The sequence below is a fragment of the Osmerus eperlanus genome, chromosome 13, assembly GCF_963692335.1.
Source record: "Osmerus eperlanus chromosome 13, fOsmEpe2.1, whole genome shotgun sequence".
Taxonomy (NCBI): Eukaryota; Metazoa; Chordata; class Actinopteri; order Osmeriformes; family Osmeridae; genus Osmerus; species Osmerus eperlanus.
The window spans coordinates 6,959,765-6,980,036 of NC_085030.1; the positions used below are offsets into that span (position 1 = coordinate 6,959,765).

The 20,272-nt window shown below is 49.5% G+C and overlaps 1 protein-coding gene across 3 annotated transcripts in view; it reads left to right on the forward strand.

Moving 5' to 3' along the window:
• Positions 1–20,272, forward strand: part of atp8a1 (ATPase phospholipid transporting 8A1) — an 88,136-nt gene that overhangs the window by 33,504 nt on the left and 34,360 nt on the right. For 2 of the 3 annotated variants that reach the window (XM_062475728.1, XM_062475726.1), the window contains exons 13-24: positions 198–275; positions 467–555; positions 3,376–3,420; positions 6,530–6,602; positions 9,821–9,926; positions 11,288–11,370; positions 12,221–12,270; positions 12,570–12,636; positions 13,036–13,120; positions 13,570–13,709; positions 15,689–15,827; positions 18,306–18,370. In XM_062475728.1, coding sequence (XP_062331712.1) covers positions 198–275; positions 467–555; positions 3,376–3,420; positions 6,530–6,602; positions 9,821–9,926; positions 11,288–11,370; positions 12,221–12,270; positions 12,570–12,636; positions 13,036–13,120; positions 13,570–13,709; positions 15,689–15,827; positions 18,306–18,370 — 1,020 coding nt within the window. The remainder of the gene's footprint in view (positions 1–197; positions 276–466; positions 556–3,375; positions 3,421–6,529; positions 6,603–9,820; positions 9,927–11,287; positions 11,371–12,220; positions 12,271–12,569; positions 12,637–13,035; positions 13,121–13,569; positions 13,710–15,688; positions 15,828–18,305; positions 18,371–20,272) is intronic. The other variant, XM_062475727.1, reaches the window with a different exon arrangement.

A 20,272-nucleotide genomic window follows, 5' to 3' on the forward strand; every position in this document is an offset into this window, starting at 1 on the left:
TGAAGAACAGGCCATGTCATAGATTTTTTGCTGGAAACTATACATTTTTAACTCTGTAGAAGGGAGTTTTCCAGTCAATTTTAGTCCATTTGAGAAAGCTGGATTCTGGGAAGATCCTAACTGTCAGGTCAAGTTTAACTTGACTGGTCTCAGTTGGTCAACAGTTTTATCACTAAAGTACTGTAATTCTGCTACAGGACACAGACATGCTGTATGAACCTACCAACACACCTGCCATGGCCCGCACGTCCAACCTGAATGAAGAGCTGGGACAGGTAACTCACCTCAAACACATCAGCTACTTCACACTTCACTTCAACAACCTACCACCACTTACACTGCCGCTCCACATTACCAATACAGTACCACTCACCTTGACAAGGAATATGTTGTGATTTACCTGCATATAAATCTGGAGCCTGAATACGAACAAAAGGACCCCCCCCCCTTTCTGTCTCTTCCACAGGTGAAATACATCTTCTCGGACAAGACCGGGACCCTGACCTGCAACGTGATGCAGTTCAAGAAGTGCACTGTCGCTGGTGTAGCCTATGGGTGAGTCCAGCCCTACACCCCCCTCACCACTTACTTGTTCCCCCCCCCTCCTTGTATGTGCCCCCCGTCACCTTCATTAGCAGCAGAGTGTACAGAGTACATCTGGCGCCCCTGTCTTCTCCCCAGCCTCGTCGTTAGCAGTCGCATCACTGCTCCTCCCCCCCTCCCCGCCCCTCAACACACACTATAAATAACAGCAGGACACACATTCGCACGCAAAGGCACTTATTTGGTGTGTGTGTGTGTGTGGCTCAGGGACCGTTTCTTTGAGGAGTTGAGGGAGAATGTTCCAGAGCGTCTTTCTTTTATAATCGTATTCCCTCTTTGGGTGAGTCACTGTAGAGCTCCCATACTTGATGTCCTGTTTCTCTAATGGGAGCCTAGTTACGAGTAATGTGATGATGCACATCGAGGATGATGGTTTGGAAAGTCTGTTTGCATGTCATTCCAATATTCGCAGCGCCACTGGTAATGGTCACTCTAAAACAACAAGCCATTGCTGACACACAGATATCCTTCCCAGTTAGGTCTTGTCACACTCAAAACCAAGAGATGGGCTTATCTTCATCCCATTAAGGCTTGACATTGACTTCAGTCGCTCCTTAATGAATTTGTTTTATCCCTTCAGTTTATTTCTGAACGTTGCTAATTCCCCCCAAGGCTGGGCTGAGCGAGAGAAGAGGACTGTGTGAGGAGCTGGGAGGACCTGTGTGGAGCCTCAGCATGACAGAACATGATTAATCCCGTTAGGATTCAATTAAAAACACTATTGATGAAGCGCAGGCTGAGGGACAAGGAAGACGGCTTCAGCTGAGCCGAAGGCTCTGACAGGCTTTCAGTGGACGCCCAGCAGAAGCACGTGATGATGGATCCACTAGGTTTTGCTCAAGTCGACGATATGAAAGTGTAGTTCCACGTGTGCCCTGTAAGTTTGTCACCGGTGAGACAAGAGTCCCAGACTAGCCCTTCGTCTCGAGGCCCAGGGACTTTCCAGTTCAAAGGCGCACGCCCTGGTTTGGGTCTGGAAGTCCCATCTCTGTGGGACGAGAGCCCACTGCTCAACTGGGTCAGAACCCTTTGAGACTCCTGTTCCGTCTAAACCTCAGGCAGATGTCTGGATTTGAAATCGAGATACGTGCCTTTGGATCTCTGGGAAACGAGGTCTCCCTCGAATGTCTCTCATGAATATGGATGAGTGCTTTACCGTCATCAAGGAGAGACTTTGCTTCAGATGAGCCGAGGGGTCTTTGATGCGGGGATCCCTGGGAGTCTCCGGAGCGTGCGCGCTCCCTGACTTCCTGTCCTTCCACACCTACTGACAAGGACCACCTGGGGGGTGACATCATTTGGGAGCGCCGCTCAGACAATTGTTTCATGAAGAAGACGAGCGGAGTTCAACGCCGTCTGTCCTGGAGCAAGACGTGAAGCCATGATGGAAACTGATAAGGGACAGAGGTCATGCTGTTGGGTTGGGATGGAACAGGACTGTAGTGGAGGCTGGTAGCATTATGCCTCTTTCAACGCCCCTCTCCCAGCCTAACCTAAGTCAGTTGATATTGTTGAATACACAACCCTCCTTTAAACGTGAGATGTTTACATTATATACAGTGTGTGTGTGTATATATATATATATATATATATATATATATATATATATATATAAACAGTAAATACTGTATTTAAATACACAAGCATATATAAGATGACAAGCATAGATCAACAGAGAAGCCGTCCATCCTTGGCTTCTTTCAGCTCCAGTAGACCCTCTTCCAGGCCACAGTGACACTGGCTGGCCTCAGACGTCTCCAGTCTGGCTGGGTGCTGCTGGTACAGGGATCCCCGTGCCCCCAGGAGCCTGGAGAGACGTGACAATAACACAGAGGCCCCCGGGGCTCATCACAGGCTCTCCTGTGCCAAACCCCCCTGCGGTCCCTCAGCCCCCCCCCCATTCCTCCTCACTACCTTTTAAGTAGTGCAGTAATTAATGAAGTCATCCCTAAGGGCGGAGACGTGAATGAAATCCAGTGGGATGGAGATGCTCTGTAGGCTAGCGGTGCTGGGCCTGCCTCTAACATCTGGACGGGCCCAGATGGATTGTGGGTAAAGGCTTACCGTAAGAAGCTAGATATGGTGATGTGGATAAGGCTCTATGAAAGCGCTTGATAGAGCTGCAGTCCTTTGTGAAGAGAGATCCAAGACTGGGAGTTGTATTGATTGACAGGCCAGCATATCCAGCCATGTACCACAGTAGAGGACATCCAGTCAGCTCTGATACCTCTCCTACATAACAAAGGCCCCGGACTGTAATTAGTGTGCCAGAGCGGAGATGTGAAAATAATTTGGTGGCTCGTCTTGGAGCAGTGAACGCAATGACCACATTTAGAAATCCCTAGGAGTGGTGGGGCTGGAGGGGGGGAGGGACTTGGCAGCCATGAGCAGCACGCACACACTCAGTGGATGTAGCGCTGGCTCAGGGCCCTCCATCCTTCTATCCTCTCGCCTGATAGAGGGGAACTGGAGTGGAAGCTATCCCATCTCACCCCGGTCTCTCTACTCCTCCATTTTAAAAAAAGAACTCTTGTCTCGCGAGCTCTCCTCCAGCGGGCCCCTGCTTTCCTCTGATGGCCACATCCCACGGCACCAAGCGAACCGCTTTCCTCTGGCATCCAATCCGACCTGGACAAGGTTGTCAGCCACACGTCTAGCTCATGCCTTTTCGAATAACAAACCCTTCCCATGTCCAATGTGTGAGTGCTATCAGAACATGCAAACACAGCTGACTGTTCTCTGCAACGTGATCTTCTCCACTTCACCCCACAGTCACACACCCGAGGCAGAGGAAGGTAGTTTTGCTGAGGACGACTGGTAAGATCGCTGGAAACCATGGTTGTGTCTGCTCCCCGCTTCTGTGATGTATTTAGTGCTGCCTTGCATTGTGGACATTGTGACTTTGAGCCCCTCCCCCTCCCGGAAGAACGATCATGCATCCGTGGTGTTTCTGCTGTGGTTGTGGTCCTGGTTTTACTGTGCTTGGTACACTTTGTGTGTACACATGTTGTTGACTGCGGCTCCTCAGTGCATCCATGCTGATGTTCACTGGGAACACAAGTGAGAAACTGCCTTGACGTGTGAAACTATCATCTGATATGAATTTGCATATCATGTGCAGATATGTCAAATGTCATGTCTGCAGTGTGAGAAGGTGTGATAGCTTCATTATCATACAGAACTAAAAGGACTATTTTTGATCTGTTTTCTCTTGTGCATGTTATGTTGTGATGCATTTCAGTACGTATTATATTGTAATGATGCGAGAGCTGATGAGATTGCCCATCCGATTTTTCTCACTTCAACATTAGCCTAGCTGTTACGTCACACACACACACACACACACACACACACACACACACACACACACACACACACTCACACTCCTGTGATCCAAATGCTGCTGTGTTGTGATCCACAGGCACAGCATGGGTGTGTCTCATCCATTTTGCATGGGAGATTTGGGTGTGTGTGTGTGTGTGTCTGTCTGTGTGTTCCTCTGCAGCCTGCCAGGGTGCAGAACAGGCTCATTCTTGGCAGCTTCTGTTGCCAGTCTCTCAACTCATGTGAAAGCCTGTGTTTGTGCCACCTGGGGACAGGGCTGCGCAGGCCTCATTTACTCTGATGTGACACATATGGACAGTTATTTATACACTTGAACAGTGAAAGTTATTGCATTTTTCTCCCCTTTGGACTGTAGAAAAAATTATGACTATAACCAGACCAGGCAAATCATTTTCCTTCCTTATTAGTCTAATATAATCTGTTGCGTGCTGTAAAAAAAAAAACATTACTTGTCAGTCTGCAGGATGTTAAATCTTACAGCTACTGCTGCTTAGGGGGGCTCTTTTCCATCCTCTGTCTCTCACTGCACTCATACAGAACAAATCCAAGTGACTTGCAACAGGGGCTCAGAGATGGCAGACGTGTCATACTTCTGCAATCCTAAAGCAATCTCACCTCTCAAGAGGGTTCCCGGCTCTCACTCTTGTTGTTTCATCATTACTTTCATTAGGAATCTCTCGATGTGACATTCTTTAGAATCTCTCTTCCTCCGTCTCAACACTTTCCATGTCTAAGTGTGTCCATAGCAGGCTCCCGTACTTCACTTTTCAAAGTGCCTCGACAACAAGCTCCGGTACCTCAGTTCCGCCAGACAAGTTAGACCCGTTCACCTCCCGTCACATGTGAAGTCCGAGCGTCCGTGTTAGCGTCTGAGCGGCGGGGGGACAGAGACAGGGCGTCCTCCCTTTAACAGATCTGCTCAGCAGCGAGGCACGTACAGATCAAGTGCGAACAACCGTCACCCTCGTTCCCATGGTGACGGAATCCCTGCTGGCCAGCAGGTAATCAATATCTGACAGTCCTCCCCGATCAGCCTCAGCCCCTGGAATCTCATCAGGACGATGGAGCTGGACAGCAGGGCAGGGCTGCTGCAGATCAAGCTACAGGCTGACTGCGCCTCCATGGCTTTATACACCAAGATCAGACGGCTGGATTTTCTGTGTAAATCAAAAGGGTTTGTGGAGTTAAAACCCAGCCCTTTCCTGTATCTGTCCTCTCCGTCCATGCCTACAGTGTGTAAGACCCTCGCTTGTGTATGTTGTCTTGGTCCCCGAGTATAGATGTGTGTTTTCACAAAGCCGTGACAGCAAGACAACAGGAAACCCACCGTTGTGTGGCGAGCTCTCCTTTTCTGAAACTGCAGATTCACCAAGACACGATAAAGTCCACAAGAGAAATGCAAAACAGGATGCCGTAAATGAGCTAATCTAACACAATAACCGAGAAGCATTAAAGTGCACCCGTGTGTGTCTGCGTCCCTGGGAAGGAGCAGTGGGGGGGCTGGAACATGGAGAAATGGTTTCCTGCTTGCACCCTGCCATATTTTAATACAGGCCCATGAGTGTGATAGATATCTCAGCTCCTCCGAAACATCTATTCTGGGTAGCACACGTTGTCAGCCTCTGCCTGGGCATAATTGCATTTCTCCCAGACATCCTCCCCAAAGCAACATTTGCTGTGGACTTCCAGGCAATATTGCAAGGTGGTCTTTAGAGTCTTAACTTTTAAGTCGCAGGGCTAGCAAGTAGGAAGACTTATTACGGTTGCTAATGACAGCCGGGAAACATTTCCATCCAGGCGTGTTCCGTGAAGGCTATATAATTTGTGGCCGGCTATTTATCACCGAATCACCAATCGATATGTGAAGGACGTGTGGTCAGCTGTACTTAATCCTGCTGGGCCGGGGGGACGACGTTCAATTCATCCCTCTGTCTGCGCCGACGTGCTCCCTGTCATCCTGTTTAGTGTGCACCAGTAATATACGGCCATTCACCATAGCGTACTTTATATGCCGTTTCACCCTTACTTTTGTGTTATTGTAAATGTTTTGAAGTTATAGCCCATTCCCCTTTTATCGAGGCATGGAGTGTGTGTGTGTTGTGAGACTGTTGAGCGGTCATGTAGGGGCTCCAGGAGGGGAGAGCAGGGGGCGTGCGAGGAGAAGCTGAACTGAATGAATGTTCCCATGAGGTCACGAGTCATTCCGGAACCCTGGTAACCTGTGTAAGCCAATAATCCCCCCCTCCCCCCTCCCCATCAACCTCACCCCCCCCCCCCCCACAGCCCCTCCCCACCTCATCTCTATCTCCTCTGCATCTGTTGGATGGCCCTTCCACAGGCCTCTGAGGTTGTTTCGCTGTCAACATGGGAAGAGTTGCACTGTCCAACGTCATACAGTGTAATCCTATATCTGTGCGCCAATAAAGTGCTTCCTCATTATCTAGTCAAGTGAAAACCCCATGTCCAATGTCAACAACTGCTTTTCTTTTACACATCTCTTCTTCTCCTTCGTCTCTCTCTCTCTCACACTCTTTCTCACTCTTTCTTGCTGTCTCTTCCTTTCTTTTCTTCTTCTCCACAGTCACAGCATACAGTCATCGGAGGAGGCCGGATTTAATGACCCCAGCTTACTGGAAAACCTCCAAAGTAATCACGTAAGTAACTCCCACGTCTCCCACCCCCCACAGGCAAGGGCTGAGTTGAGGGGTGGAGCAGGAAGTTGGAGCACATTTGTTTAGAGTAATTTCCAATGCAGGTGGATTCTGGAGTGAAGCCATTTTTGTACACTTAGTAGTAAAAAGTCTGTTGACTCCAGGGTTGTGATGTTAGCGTGTTTGCCCTAAGAAACCAATTATTTTGCAATATCTCTTAAGCTGTGCAATAATGCTTATTTCTTATCGCGTTTCTGTATCTCAGAGACTCTTGAAATGTTGTAGACTTGTGTTTAAATCAAGCCAACTGTTCTTGCTATTCCGTGCATTAGTTTGATTAAAATCTAGCTGAGAAGGTGACTAATGTTTTCCTCATATTCTGGGGTAAACACAGATGCACAAACAAGGCCTAATTATCTCATTTGAACTGGGAGGGGTAGTTTTTATTTCCATACTCTGTGTAATGCAATTAGTAGCCTACTTAAATCCCGTAATCATGATTTACTCATCCAGCAAAGCTTATCACAAAACTAATCAGTGATGTTTTGACAGTTACTATAATAACTAAAGAAATTCCCGTTTCACTGGCACTGTAGCAGTAGTAGCTGTTTGATTCTCAATGTACCCTTAAAAAAAGAATCGCTTTTATTACTTTCTCACAATGGACTAAGCATCAGCCCATCCTACAAGTACTTTTTTATCAATGGTTTGCAATTCTCCCAGAAATCAATTAGAGAGAAATAACATGGTCCCCAAATTCTACCTTGTAGTACAAGTGTAGAAACAGATATACAGCTGCCACCACCTTGCGTGGTGAGATCCTCAGACGCCTTGATTGATTGGTCGGTTGAGTTGGCGGGTCGGCAGACCGCGTCAGAGGCAGGATGTCACGTGTCATTACGCGCTACATGCTCGCCCGCCGAGGAAAAGTCATCCTGCTGTGATGTTTGCCGTGTTATGACACGCAGCAAACTCTCTACACACTAATGACTTTGGCCAAGATCCTCTTTAATTGCATATAGATACCCATGTGTCGGGCCCTAATTACAGACAAAGGGAACAAGCGGGGCCATTGTTTAGAAACCTGTGGAAGGATTACATGAAGATTCATTTTCTGGCTTGTGGTTTTGCTAGAGTTTTATTACATATTCCTTTGGTCTGAGAGGATAATCTTGATGGATCAACTCTTCTCCCATCTCAAATGGTTAGAATGAGGCCCCTTATTGATGTTTTCTAGAACTTGATCTCTCTACCTGAACCTGTTCTCACCCCCTTCTCACCTTCATCTCATGACTTCCCTTTGATGTTTCAACTCCCAAGTTGAATGTACAGACAGCGTTTCTTTTCCATCTCCGTCGGCAAGATGTTTAACGGCCCATCACTCTCTGTGCTCACATGTCTTAAAGGAACAGAATAGCATTACTTTCTCCCAGGCCCATCTGTGTGTACATCCTGAGAGAATGGCCTTACTTAAACATGACTAATTCCTGTCATTAACAGTTTAGCATGTCTGGGGGCTGTTTGTGTGGAGCCATGTTGATACAGAAGCTTGCGAGGGGCTGGCGTGCAGGCGGTCTGGGGTGCAGACTAAAATAAACATTCCCTCTGGTGCTTTTCACTATCTCCTGAGTCACTGGACAAGTTCTGTCGCCGCACAGTCTGTCTCTCTCTCTGTCTCTCTCTGTCTCTCTCTCTCTATCTCTCTCTCTCTCTCTCTCTCTCTCTCTCTCTCTCTCTCTCTGTGTGTGTGTCCGTTTCAGTGATGTATGTTTGGGCTTAGGGATGGTACGGTAGGCGCTCGAGTCTGTCTGTCCACAAGCCTCTCCCTCTCCCCTAAACTTTTTCCACACCGGTCACGTCCAAAGCAATGAGTGTCCGTCACTGTTGTCGTGACACAGATTAGTGCGGCGGCCACAGTAGCTAGCCAGCGGCGCTGTATTAGCTGTCACATCTAATGTTGGAGCTGGTCGTAGGCGTATCGCTCCTCCTCCTGCTCTCCTCTTAGGTGACTGTCTCCCACTGATGTCTCTCTCTCAAAGGGCGCCCCGGATAGAGCACGTACCACATATGCTGAGGTCTTGCCGCAGGGGCCCAGGTTCGATTCTAGCCCGGGGCAATTTCCTGCGTCATCCCTTCTCTTTCTCTCACTGACTTTCCTGTCTGACTCTGTCACTGTCAGCGTCAACAAAGCAGAAAATTACACAAAAATGAATCATCATGAAAAGAGTCTCACACACACTATTTCTCTCCTCACTCTCTCTCCTCACTCTCTCTCCTCATTAACTCACTCATTCGCTCAAAAACGGCATTCTACCTGTCAGCCCAAACAGATTCATAGTGCTGGGAGAAAGAGCGATACCTCATCCACCTGGTCAAAAAAAAGACATGTCCCGTCTCATTTAGAAAAAGCTCTTTGATTCTACCTGACTCCTTTGTTCTCGAGCAAGGAAATGTCTTCAAAGAGCTTGTGTTACAGACCTGAGGACAGTGTAATGATTAAAGCAGCCATTTGTTCTGGGGGTTACTTAACTGTGTTCTACATATAAAAGATGCAGATGAACAAGTCAGCCAGAGTCAGAACTCGTATGCAATTTGAAGTCGTATTCTGTCTTTGCAGAAACCGTAACTCAAGAATACAGTGGGGTGCATAGAACTACCCCAGTGTGATCAGATCTCAGTGTTCCCCTTTTCTCTGTAGTCATGAACAGAGTATGATTAACATATGAGGCCTTCTGAACAGCCCTACAGTAGCTCCACACCGTACAGCTGACTAGCCCAGCCAGCCGTGTTTCTTGTTGCCCGTAATCAAGCGAGCGTCAGCATGCAGTATAACTTTGTATGAGAGGTGAGGCTCCTGCACAGTAATCACAAAGGAGTTGTTATTAATGATATTTACTGACAGTGTCCTCCACTTCTTTCTGTTCTTCCTCTATCCATCTCTCTCTCTCTCTCACTCCCTCTCTTTCTCTCTCTCTCTGTCACTCCCTCTCTCCCTCCCTCTCTCCCTCTCTCTCACTCCCTCCCTCTCTCTGACTCCCCCTCTCTCACTCCCCTCTCTCTCTCTCTCTCTCTCTCTCTCTCTCTCTCTCTCTCTCTCTCTCTCTCTCTCTCTCTCTCTCTCTCTCTCTCACTCCCCTCTCTCTCTCTCTCTCTCTCTCTCTCTCTCTCTCTCTCTCTCTCTCCCTCTCTCTCACTCCCCCTCTATCGCTCTCTCTCTGCAGCCGACTGCTCCTGTCATCCATGACTTCATGACCATGATGGCCATCTGTCACACGGCCGTCCCCGAGCGCATCGATGACAAGATCACCTACCAGGCCGCTTCTCCAGGTAGGAAGCACCCACGCGGCCGTGTCTTCACATCAGCGCTGAGCCTCAGGACAGCCGGGCAGATGTCCTCCTCACCACGGGAACAGTACATGGTGACAGGCTTGTGAGGGGTGGAACCCTGGACCTGAGTGTCCCAGTCTCATCGCCACCATAACACATTCAAGCAGTCGGTCTCCAAGCTGGTTGGAGGTCAAGCACAGAGGGGAATGAAGCTGAACAGCTGCCAGGATGGAGCTTTTGAGCCTTTGGTGTTTACAGTTAGCTTTAATACCGCTTCACTTCCTATGCCTCTAAGAAGTCTCACCCCAGTATCCCCTGCAGACATCCACCTCGCACAAAGACGTCAGTGCTAACTACTGATAACTGACCCATTATGAAACGCACGGGAGGGTTGCCATGCGGTAGACAGCCGAGACAAAGCTGCCTGGGTTACATGATCTGAGAGTCCTCGTCAAACCTGTTTTCCTTTAATCAGTCAAAGGCTCGATGCTCCTCAGTGGTGGAGAGGGTAAACAGGAAGACCAAAATGCTGAGTCATCCCCAAGTCTTTTATCCAGCAGGCTTCCTGCTCCTCAAGATGGCTCTTGTTCACTTGGTCTGTTCAGGGTGATGCTTGACTCTGTGAGTTGTGGTGTGCTATGACTGTGCAGACCTGTGCTTGTCCCTGCATCAGGAAGCCTCCTGCTTTGCCCCACTCCTCTGTAACGGAGACTGAAAGGACAATGCACAAGAATGTCACTTTCTTTCATTTTCCTCTTAAAGGCACAGTACGTGATATTTCAGAGCTGAGACAGTTGAACCCTTCGATTGTATTGATAGTGAGCTGCTAGTTGGCTGTGTTTGTTTTTAAAAACACTATTCATTTTTTTACAGAATGTGTTTGTGTTTGTGAGCTTAACAAAGCATGACGGGTAGTGGTGTTTTTATAGTTAGATTCATCTCAGAGGCGACCGGGGCGGCTTCAGCCTGACTGACTGTGTTGGACAGCTCTGGTGCCTGTACAGTGATGGGGAGAGCTAGCAGAGAGCTAGCTGGCTAGCTAAGTGAACTGTAAACAACAGGCAGAAAGGTTTTTCTGGCCCTCCAGCTTCCCACATAGCAGCTACAGGATACCTGTACCCCAGTGTTGTTAGCTGACCTCACCGCCGAGATCTGTCTCCACAAATCAGTGTTTTATACGTAAAACGATGCAACGCTTATTCATAAATGTCAAACTTTCAGTACGTATAGGCTCAGTCGTTATCAGTGACGGCGTGGAACGCCTGCAGCTCTTCTTCACGGCTAGGTTTGCATGTGTTTTTGTGTTGGGGAGGTGGTTCTCTCCATCCAGAACTGAGCCGGGTTCTGCTGTGGTTCCACAGATGAAGGTGCGCTGGTGAGAGCTGCTCAGAGCCTCGGCTTCGTGTTCTCCGGAAGAACCCCCGACGGTGTCATCATGGAATCGGTAAGAGGACTGTTTTTCTACAGAAGCCTTTCACAAGCTCCACACGGCACACAACTTGTCCAATATGGCCACGGCCAGGGAAGACAATGGCCTCCGTGTAAGACTTGTGTTGTGTTTCATAGACAGAGAATGTCTGTGCGATCAAAAATCGATTCTGTCGTCTCACTCTGGAGAGAATGGGGGCCTTTAAGTGTGGGTAAACAGAATGTTTCTAGTGACTATTACAAAGAGCACTATAATCCCTCAGTGCTGTCTTCTTCGGTGTGTGATGGGTCACAAGGGCAGACTCAACACCTTCCATTACTTTAAATGACACTGCTGGATCACAGAGGCTTCAGAGCTGTCCTGTGCCCTATCTCAATCTAAAATGATGGCCTCCCTACTCTTTCCTCTGATTGGTTAACCTGATGACGACATTTACTGGAGGGTGGAGGTGGAGAAAGACAGAGACCGAAGACTTATTCTAATTTTACCCCTGAGAGTGTCACGTTGCCAAGACATTTTGTTCCTAGTCCTTAACCTTTTATTAGGCCTTCCAAAACCCTCAACAACCATTTAATCTGCCTCAATTGTACCTGGTGGTCTCCACAATTAAGGAAATTAATTGAATCTGTGAACTTATTACTCTCCGCTATCAGAACGGGCCAGACAACAGATAAACACTGTTAAAGGGCAATTAAAGGATATTGGACTAGGATCAGGGGGTGGCTTAAGGTGTGTTTGATAGTTGGCTGACACAGAAAAAAATGATGGTTTGGAGTTGATGAGGTTTCTGGCAGAATGTTCTGTAGTGACTCTGACCCTCCCCTCTTCTCCCTCCCCCTCTGTGTCTGTCTGACTGGACGTTCAGCTGGGAGGAGAGCAGAAGTATGAGCTGCTGCATGTGCTGGAGTTCACCAGGTAAAGGGCCTGTTTTCCTCTCCATATGAATACCCGGTCTGTTTCTGGATTTGGCCACGTTTTCCAGGACTTTCCTCTGAAGTGGTACTTGCACGACCCTGGCGCGCACGCGGCTTACAGCAGAGCAGCTGGAGCCATCCTCACATTCCATTTCGCAGGCCGTGAAAAGAGGCGCGAGGGCTTGAAACACACCTTCCTGATTGCTGCCCTGGTTCCTGCAGTGGAAGATGTGATAATTATCTGTAGTAAACTCTCAACCCCCGGCTGGGTTTTATTTTTTTTTCCTCTTCCCCTCACAGCGTTAGGAAGAGGATGTCAGTTATCGTGCGTACCTCATCTGGCAAGATCCGCCACTGCAAAGGGGCGGTGAGTGTCTTTGTCTCCGGGTGTGTTAGAGAGAGAGAGAGAGAGAGAGAGAGAGAGAGAGAGAGAGAGAGAGAGAGAGGGAGAGAGGGAGAGAGGGAGAGAGGGAGAGAGGGAGAGAGGGAGAGAGGGAGGGAGGGAGGGAGGGAGGGAGGGAGGGAGGGAGGGAGGGGGGGGGAGGGGGAGGGGGAGGGGGAGGGGGAGGGGGAGAGACCGAGACAGGGTGAGATGGAGAGTGAGAGAGACTGGAGATCGCGTCCACCCCCTATCCTGTTACTGTATAAAACGCGATTTTATGTTGCAGTGAATAACATGCAAATTCCTCAGTCGTCTTTAATGCCTTAGTCAGAAACCTTGCGAAGACAAACAAACCCTAACCCTGACCTGATATGTGTGTCCCAGGACACCGTGGTCTATGACCGCCTGGCGGACAGCTCTAGGTACAAAGACATCACCCTGAAACACCTGGAGCAGTTTGCTACAGAGGGTAAGTGAAGGAACAGCGCCCCCTGCCTGTGTCACACAGGACCAGCCGACCTGCCTGTGTCACACAGGACCAGCCGACCTGCCTGTGTCACACAGGACCAGCCGACCTGCCTGTGTCACACAGGACCAGCCGAGCTGCCTGTGTGTCACACAGGACCAGCCGAGCTGCCTGTGTCACAAAGGACCAGCCAAGCTGCCTGTGTCACACAGGACCAGCCGACCCTGGGAAATCTCCCTGCTTCCTCTTCCACATGGAGGATAAGGAGCTGTATTAACAGCATAGTCAGAGTAGGCATGAGCATAGATCTGACCAGACTTAGCTCAGCTTAGGGTATTTAACTGTCGGCCATAAGGTCACAGGTTCAAATCCCCCCTGCATGTCACTTTGGTTGGCTAAATCAACACATAATAATATGAAGTGGTAACGGGTGTTCTCTTGCTTGCGTCCAGGTCTGCGTACTCTGTGCTTTGCGGTGGCGGAAATCAGCGAGTCGACATACCAGCAGTGGCTGGAGGTGTACCAGCGAGCCTCCACCTCCATCCAGAACAGAGCCCTCAAACTGGAGGAGAGCTACGAGCTCATCGAGAAGGTGAGAAGACTGAGATTCCAGTTGCAAACAGGAAGAAGGACTTTTATCCAAAACAATGTGCAAATAGAAAGCTGTTTGAATGTGTGATGAATGACATTTTGGTGTTCCCTAGTAGGAGATGTACACCCGGTAGTGCGAAACTGAGAGGGTATCCATCACAGTTTCAGTCCCACTGCCAACAAATAGCCGGAAGTCAACTGCTATCAGCCAAGACATTCCAGCACCGAGCAATCAGCTTGGCAAACAAGATAATGACCTGTTTGTTGACATACCTGCATGCTCAGGTTGCCCTGTGTTACCTTCTGGGGCAACAAGGCGTCCGTTTCATAGCCGTCCACTCAGCCACATCAGGGCGAGGAGTCTGGCTTGATCCAAATCAGCCCTGGTAGAACTGAGCCCTTCAGCTTGATTAACGTGGGCCGGCTCCACGAGCACACATGGTATCTGGTCTGGGTGAAGGACGGAACTACGGCTGGGATCTGTGGAGCTGGCTCAGGACAAGACAGGGGGGGAGGAGGGGGGGAGGGGGTAGGTGAGGAGGGGGGGGGAAGAGAGGGAGGGGGAGGAGAGGGTGGTTGATGGTTGTCCCAGACCCAGGAAGTACAATCGGTTCCCTGTGAGAAACGTCGATGTGGAAGTGCTAGTCAAACACAGACGGCCGTGGTCATAAATCAGCCCCCAGCGCTGGGGCCTTCACCACTGCCCACACCAAATGGATTTCATCAATCACAAAGTAAACAGGAAGTTTTCAGACGGAGTGAAGGGTGCAGGAATGTGGGAAGCACACTAGGTGGCACCACAGACATTTCCACTCCTCTTGAAACCCGTGGTCCAGAGAAAACCATGTACGCATCTCAAGTATGAACAGATGTCTTTTCTTGGTACCTGTTTCATCATGCACTGAATAATAATTGCATGTAATCAACCAGGTCAACCCTGTACATTTTCAATTATTCCGTTTTTGTCAGTGTCTTAACCCGAGGATACAGCAACATTTCCATTTCCATGACCTGCATTCTGTATGAACCTGTCAGTGTTCACCAGGAGTGTGCAGTCCATGACCTCAGAGAATTCCTGTTTCAAATGTCAAGATTCACATGACTGCCATTAACATCAGTAGAACATGAATGGTTTTTAATTAACAGTCCAAATTAGATTATTTGAAACCTTTTCCAGAAAGGGCAAAACAATGTAAATCTCAGTAATTTAGCTCATGGGGTTGAATTAGTTGAAGGAACTGTAATGCAAATGTTTTTACCATGAACAAATACAGCCTAATCCCTCGCGTGGTACCCCCAGCCTTCTCGTGTGTGCATGTGTGTGTGGATGCAGGGGCTCTAGATACACTGGTAGCCAGGCTCAGGTCACTGCTCTTTGGGGAGGTTTGACCGCTGCACCCCTGGCCTCCCTTCTGCAGCTGGCTCCCTTCTCCTCTCCTGGGTCCTGTCAAACCCTCAGGCCCATGCTAGCCCCTGACCGGCTTTCAAAGACCCACTGGCTTCCTGAGAAAAACACACAAGAACTACACACGAGTGTGCGTGTGTTTGTGTGTCGCCGGCCGAGCGTGGCAGTAGTTCTCTCTTCAGGCGCTTTCTCTCCCACTCTTTCAGTCTCTCTCTTTCTCTGTCACTCTTTCTTTCTCTGCCTTTTTTTCTGTCTCTCTCTCCCTCTGCTACCAACATACACATTACACACAACCCAGTCTGGCTTCACAGTCTACCCCCCCCCCCCCCCCTCTCTCCCCCCCTCACTACAACCTTCAACCCTCAGTAGTTTTGGGGGGCAAAAAACAAGAGCAGCTGACTAGGGGGAAAACAAGCGTGCCAATGAGTGACACAGTCCGGACCCTCATTTTTCTCTGACACATGACATTGTAAAGCCCCTCTCACATTCAATTTTCCTCTATTCCCCCCTCCCCCCATCTCTTCCTCCCTCCTCCTCTTCCTCCTCCTCTGCTCTGGTGTGGTGGTGCTGTGTAGAACCTGCAGCTGCTGGGAGCCACCGCCATCGAGGACAAACTCCAAGACAAGGTCCCCGAGACCATCGAGACCCTGATGAAGGCCGACATCAAGATCTGGATCCTGACCGGAGACAAGCAGGAGACGGCCATTAATATCGGTAATGACAGTTTTCCACATGTTATTTCACTTCAAGGCGCTTCACCCATAAACTAGGAGTAGTCCAGGGTTGTCTGTAACCAAAAGCAGATGAAATAATTCGGAATCACTTTACGGCCCAAATGGAAACCCACAGGTGAGTCTGGTCTGTGGTACCGAGGCCAACCTCAGACAGCCACTTACAGTAAGTCAGCACTGCGGTCCATCCTCACAGCTCCCTGTCGACCGTGCCTCCACCAGCGCGTACGCCTCCTAATGCACATGATGTATTGCCGGACTACATCGACATGAGCCAAAATAACAAACACACGTACACAAACAGCCTCATACATTCCTGGCCACCACAGGGGTTAGACCCTGCCGGGCTAGTCGGAGCAGTCAGAGGGCCGAGGGCCATGCGTAGGGGCCAGGCGTCCTCTTAGAAGAACATGGCGGCCTGTAGTCTTTAGATGTGGGCTTATTAGGGTAAATTGCAAACTGCGCAGGCCTCCGAAAACGGCAATCTCCTTAAAAGAGTCTCTGGGAAAATAGATATTTAAAAGGACCTCCGTTTGTGGCCACCTACCACCGTGGGGCTGAATCAGCCTTTTGTGCCCCCGTGCCCAGCTGTGAGGAGGCTCTGCACACGCTCACAGGAAGTCTTTTTACAGGCCCGCCGCTTGACTGCGTTGCTCTGTAAAAACCCACTCAATATTGACTTTGTTTTTTACCATTTTCCTCGCTGAAAAGTGATCCCCGCTGCCAAGGGCCGGCCGCTCCTTTCAGCACGATGTGCTGGCGAGGCCGGCTTGTCGCGTTCGCTTTCCCATCACCCGCCTCTTCTCCTGGCTGCCCCGCTCCGTGAAAGAAGCTCTCATCTGGAGAAGAACCGGTCAAATCCGACTCTGTTTACCCTGTTTTCAGCTTCTGTAACATAGCCGAGTCTGTTTGGTTTGACTTGCCCAGCAGCAGGAACTGGGAAAATTGACACCGTTTTAGTCCAGTCCGTCGGAAAATGACCTGGAGTGACATAACCACTCTGACACCATATGTTACTGGCAGGCCTGAGCACTCAGCTATGAGATCACACCAAGCCGAGCTGGGAGCTGCCCTTGGTAAAAGGCCATGTGCCGTTAAAGGCAGAGTGTGGCCTGGGCTCCATGAAAGCACACTGCCTGCTGGCCAGGCGTGAGGCTAGACTCCATCTCCCATAAGGCAACTGGAGTGAGGACAGGCAAGTAAACAGAAAGTGAGTTAGTTTTGGCCGTGGGGGATGCGTCCCTTCTAGGAGTAGGACATGAAAGGTCAGACACACACCCCCGGCTGCCAACGCTAACACAAGCCCCCCCCCCCCCCCCTCTCCCTCACCATGCACTACTGTGGAGTGTACAGTCTGAGTGCCGCTCAGTTCAGTGCCCACAGTGCCGGGAGCCTGCTATGACCACAATTAGCATCCTTAATCACCTCCCTAGTCGCTCTCTAAGGAGGTTAGTCATGTGACACAGTGTTGCGTTGAAAACATTGCCCAACGCCTCTGAGAACTGTGTTGTTTAGGTCGGCCAGGGCTTCACAGAGGGGAGGAGTTTACTTGGTAATATGTAAAAGGTAGTTTAGTTTGAGTCAACTGAGCCTTTGAACATTAACACATTAAATGGGCTGTGGTGGAGGTCAGCTAGAGGCTGAGGTGTGGGGTGTTGAGGTGGAGAAACGTTTTCCACACACCGGCTAATTTTTGGAAGTTTGCAAGTTAACACTTAAAAAAACAATCTGCCTGGCCCAGACCCAGCCCCTGTTTTGTGTTGATTTGAGCTCTGGAAGTGAAACCTGTTCATTTCCTTATACAAGACCCCCTCTGTGTGTCTCTGTATGTGTGTGCGTGTGTGTGTGTGTGGGCGAGGACGGCCACAGCAGTGTTTATGTAGGATCTCTCTGCTTTCCTACTTTACATACCCTCCCATATACTCTCTCATTCATATAGCTTTAGGTTTTATGGCTAACCCTCTTCGACAAACAGCGGTCTCCACTTTTTGGTGCGGTCAATCCACAGATGGTGAACTGTGATAGGGCAGGGATTAGGCTGAGGATTCAGGCCTGGTGTCTGCTTTCCCCCAGGGATCTCCCATCTCTGACCCCTGAGGCAGCCCTGGGCGTCTGTCTCATCCCACAACCAAGATGGCTGCCCCCAGGGGAGCCATGCTGAACAAACAGGTGTAACTGGCTCATAAAGCAGGAAGCGGGCATGTAAACATAGTCATCAGTCTTGTCTCCAGACTTTGATAGACTGGAGGCCGACCCTGGAGTAGCTAATGCATTGGCATGTTTGTTTTTCTTTTCACACCAATTTAGCCTTCGGGAGGACCGTATGGGAGAGAGATCAGATTGTTTAGGGTCATCTTTTTGGTTTAGTATAACTGAGTAGTGTGACGGAGATATTTGAGGACTTCTTCACTGTTTGTAGTTCCTTGAACAGAATTTCTTCTCTTCACATTTATCTCCACAGGACACTCCTGCAAACTGCTGACCAAGAACATGGGCATGCTGGTGATCAATGAAGACACTCTTGACGTGAGTAGATCACATTGTGGATTCATGAATTGATAAACATCTACAAGACCCTTGTCATTTTCCTTTAACAGTCATCTACTGTAATACCAACGTACAATCCTCCATTGTTTCTCCTCTCAAATGAGAGTTATAGGCGAAAGCTGCAATAACATTAATTCAAATATGAGAAAGTGATTTTCAATTCCTCCATTTTTGTGTGAACGCCCTGCCCTCGCTTTCCTCTTGCTCAAGTTTGATTGATTGTGGTTTCACTAAATAAGCCAAGGAGGAAGGCCCTGCTTGCCGAAGGCGATTGGCTGGAACAGAATTGCTGGAACATAATTGGATGGAAAGTAGAAGGCCACTCCAACATTAGAAATGGCCATTCTGGCACCGAGCTGCATGTGTTGCTAAAGAACTCTCAGTGGGCCTCATTAGCTTACATAACATGTTTATAGGGGACACAACTTTTCATTTTATACTGAAAAAAAACGTACCTATTGTACCTTTAAGGTTTTAGCATAGTTTCTACTTGTGTTCACTTCTTCTTGGGTCTTTGACTCATCACTCATCACATCACCAATCTCTCACAGCTCCCTCTCAGCCACAACCGTCATCATAATCCTTCTCTCGCGTGAAAAAAAAAAACCCTCGGCATGTGTGCACCCTGGTCTCTCTAAGAATGTAAATCCTCACTACCACAAATATCGTGACCCAATGACAGGTTAATCCGAGTTTAGGACTCCACGCGCTGTGTGTTCCTGTGAGTGCTGCTGATCTGTATCAGCCTGGCATCGTGATCACTGGATGTCTGCTGGAGGTTGGATGAAGGGCGGCTCAGGCCGACGTGCCGTTCCAGCGCCGGAGGTTTGGGACTGGAGCCTGTGTGTTTGGGGAGGGCTCATCCTGTCAACGTGTTGTCAAAGTGACTCTCTGACGAACGTCAGGTCGGAGCTGCTAACACCTCGCCCGGTCGGCCGTTTTGACCCTTCTGGCCTGATCATAATTTCTCTTTGTTCGGTAGTCTCCTCAAACCCCACATCTATTTACCCATCTGTCTGTTTCTGTCTATATCCCTCCCGCCCCCGTGTGTCTCTCACTGTCTCTCACTCTCTCTGTCCAGAGGAGATAACCCTATCCAGGGAGGATATCTCTGTCAGAGGCAAGCCTGTGAACTCCATCTAGTCATAGGCCCTTGGGGAGATAAAAGGTTTTAGGGGCCAGGGACCAGATAGATTCCAGGAGCCTGCATGTCTCTCTTTTGCAATGTATCCCTAAACAGTGAAGAGACAGCCGGAGGGAAACCCAACGCACACGCACATCTCTTTTTACCAGGCCCCTGGCGGGAGAGTCTTGTCTGTTGTCGCTGGGAAGGAAGAGGGCCGACCTGCTGCTGCTCCTCGGAGAGGAAGCAGGGGGAGAGGAGCCGAGGACGGAGGAGGAAGCCCTCGCCGTGTCGGACGAGGGGGCGCAGGGACGGCAGGAAGGAGGAAGGCTGGGGGGGGAAACGTCCGAGGGGGATGCGGCGACGACGGACGGCTTTCACTCCGTCGGCCGGTCGTTTAGCATGATAAATGAAGTGGAGGTAGAAGTCTCAGCCCCGCCGTCCGTAAAGCACGGCGGAGCGCCCTTTGAAATGTCAGCTCCCATTCTCCTGTGGCTCCGCAGATGCTTACATAGGGTTGTTTGTTAAAACACGGACCCCGAACACCCCCCCCCCTCCCTCTCCAAAGTCGGCGCTCGCTGAGCGAAGAGCCAGCGGGGCTGGGAACTGGAGTGCTCTCATGTTGCCAAAGCAAGTAATTGGAGCAAGTCTTCCCTTCTGCTGTTTAGAAACGGTTATCAAAGAGAGGCGAAGTTTTAGACGGCTTGAAAGCCCACCTAAACATCCTCTGCGTTAAATCTTTCGATCCCAGGAGAAGC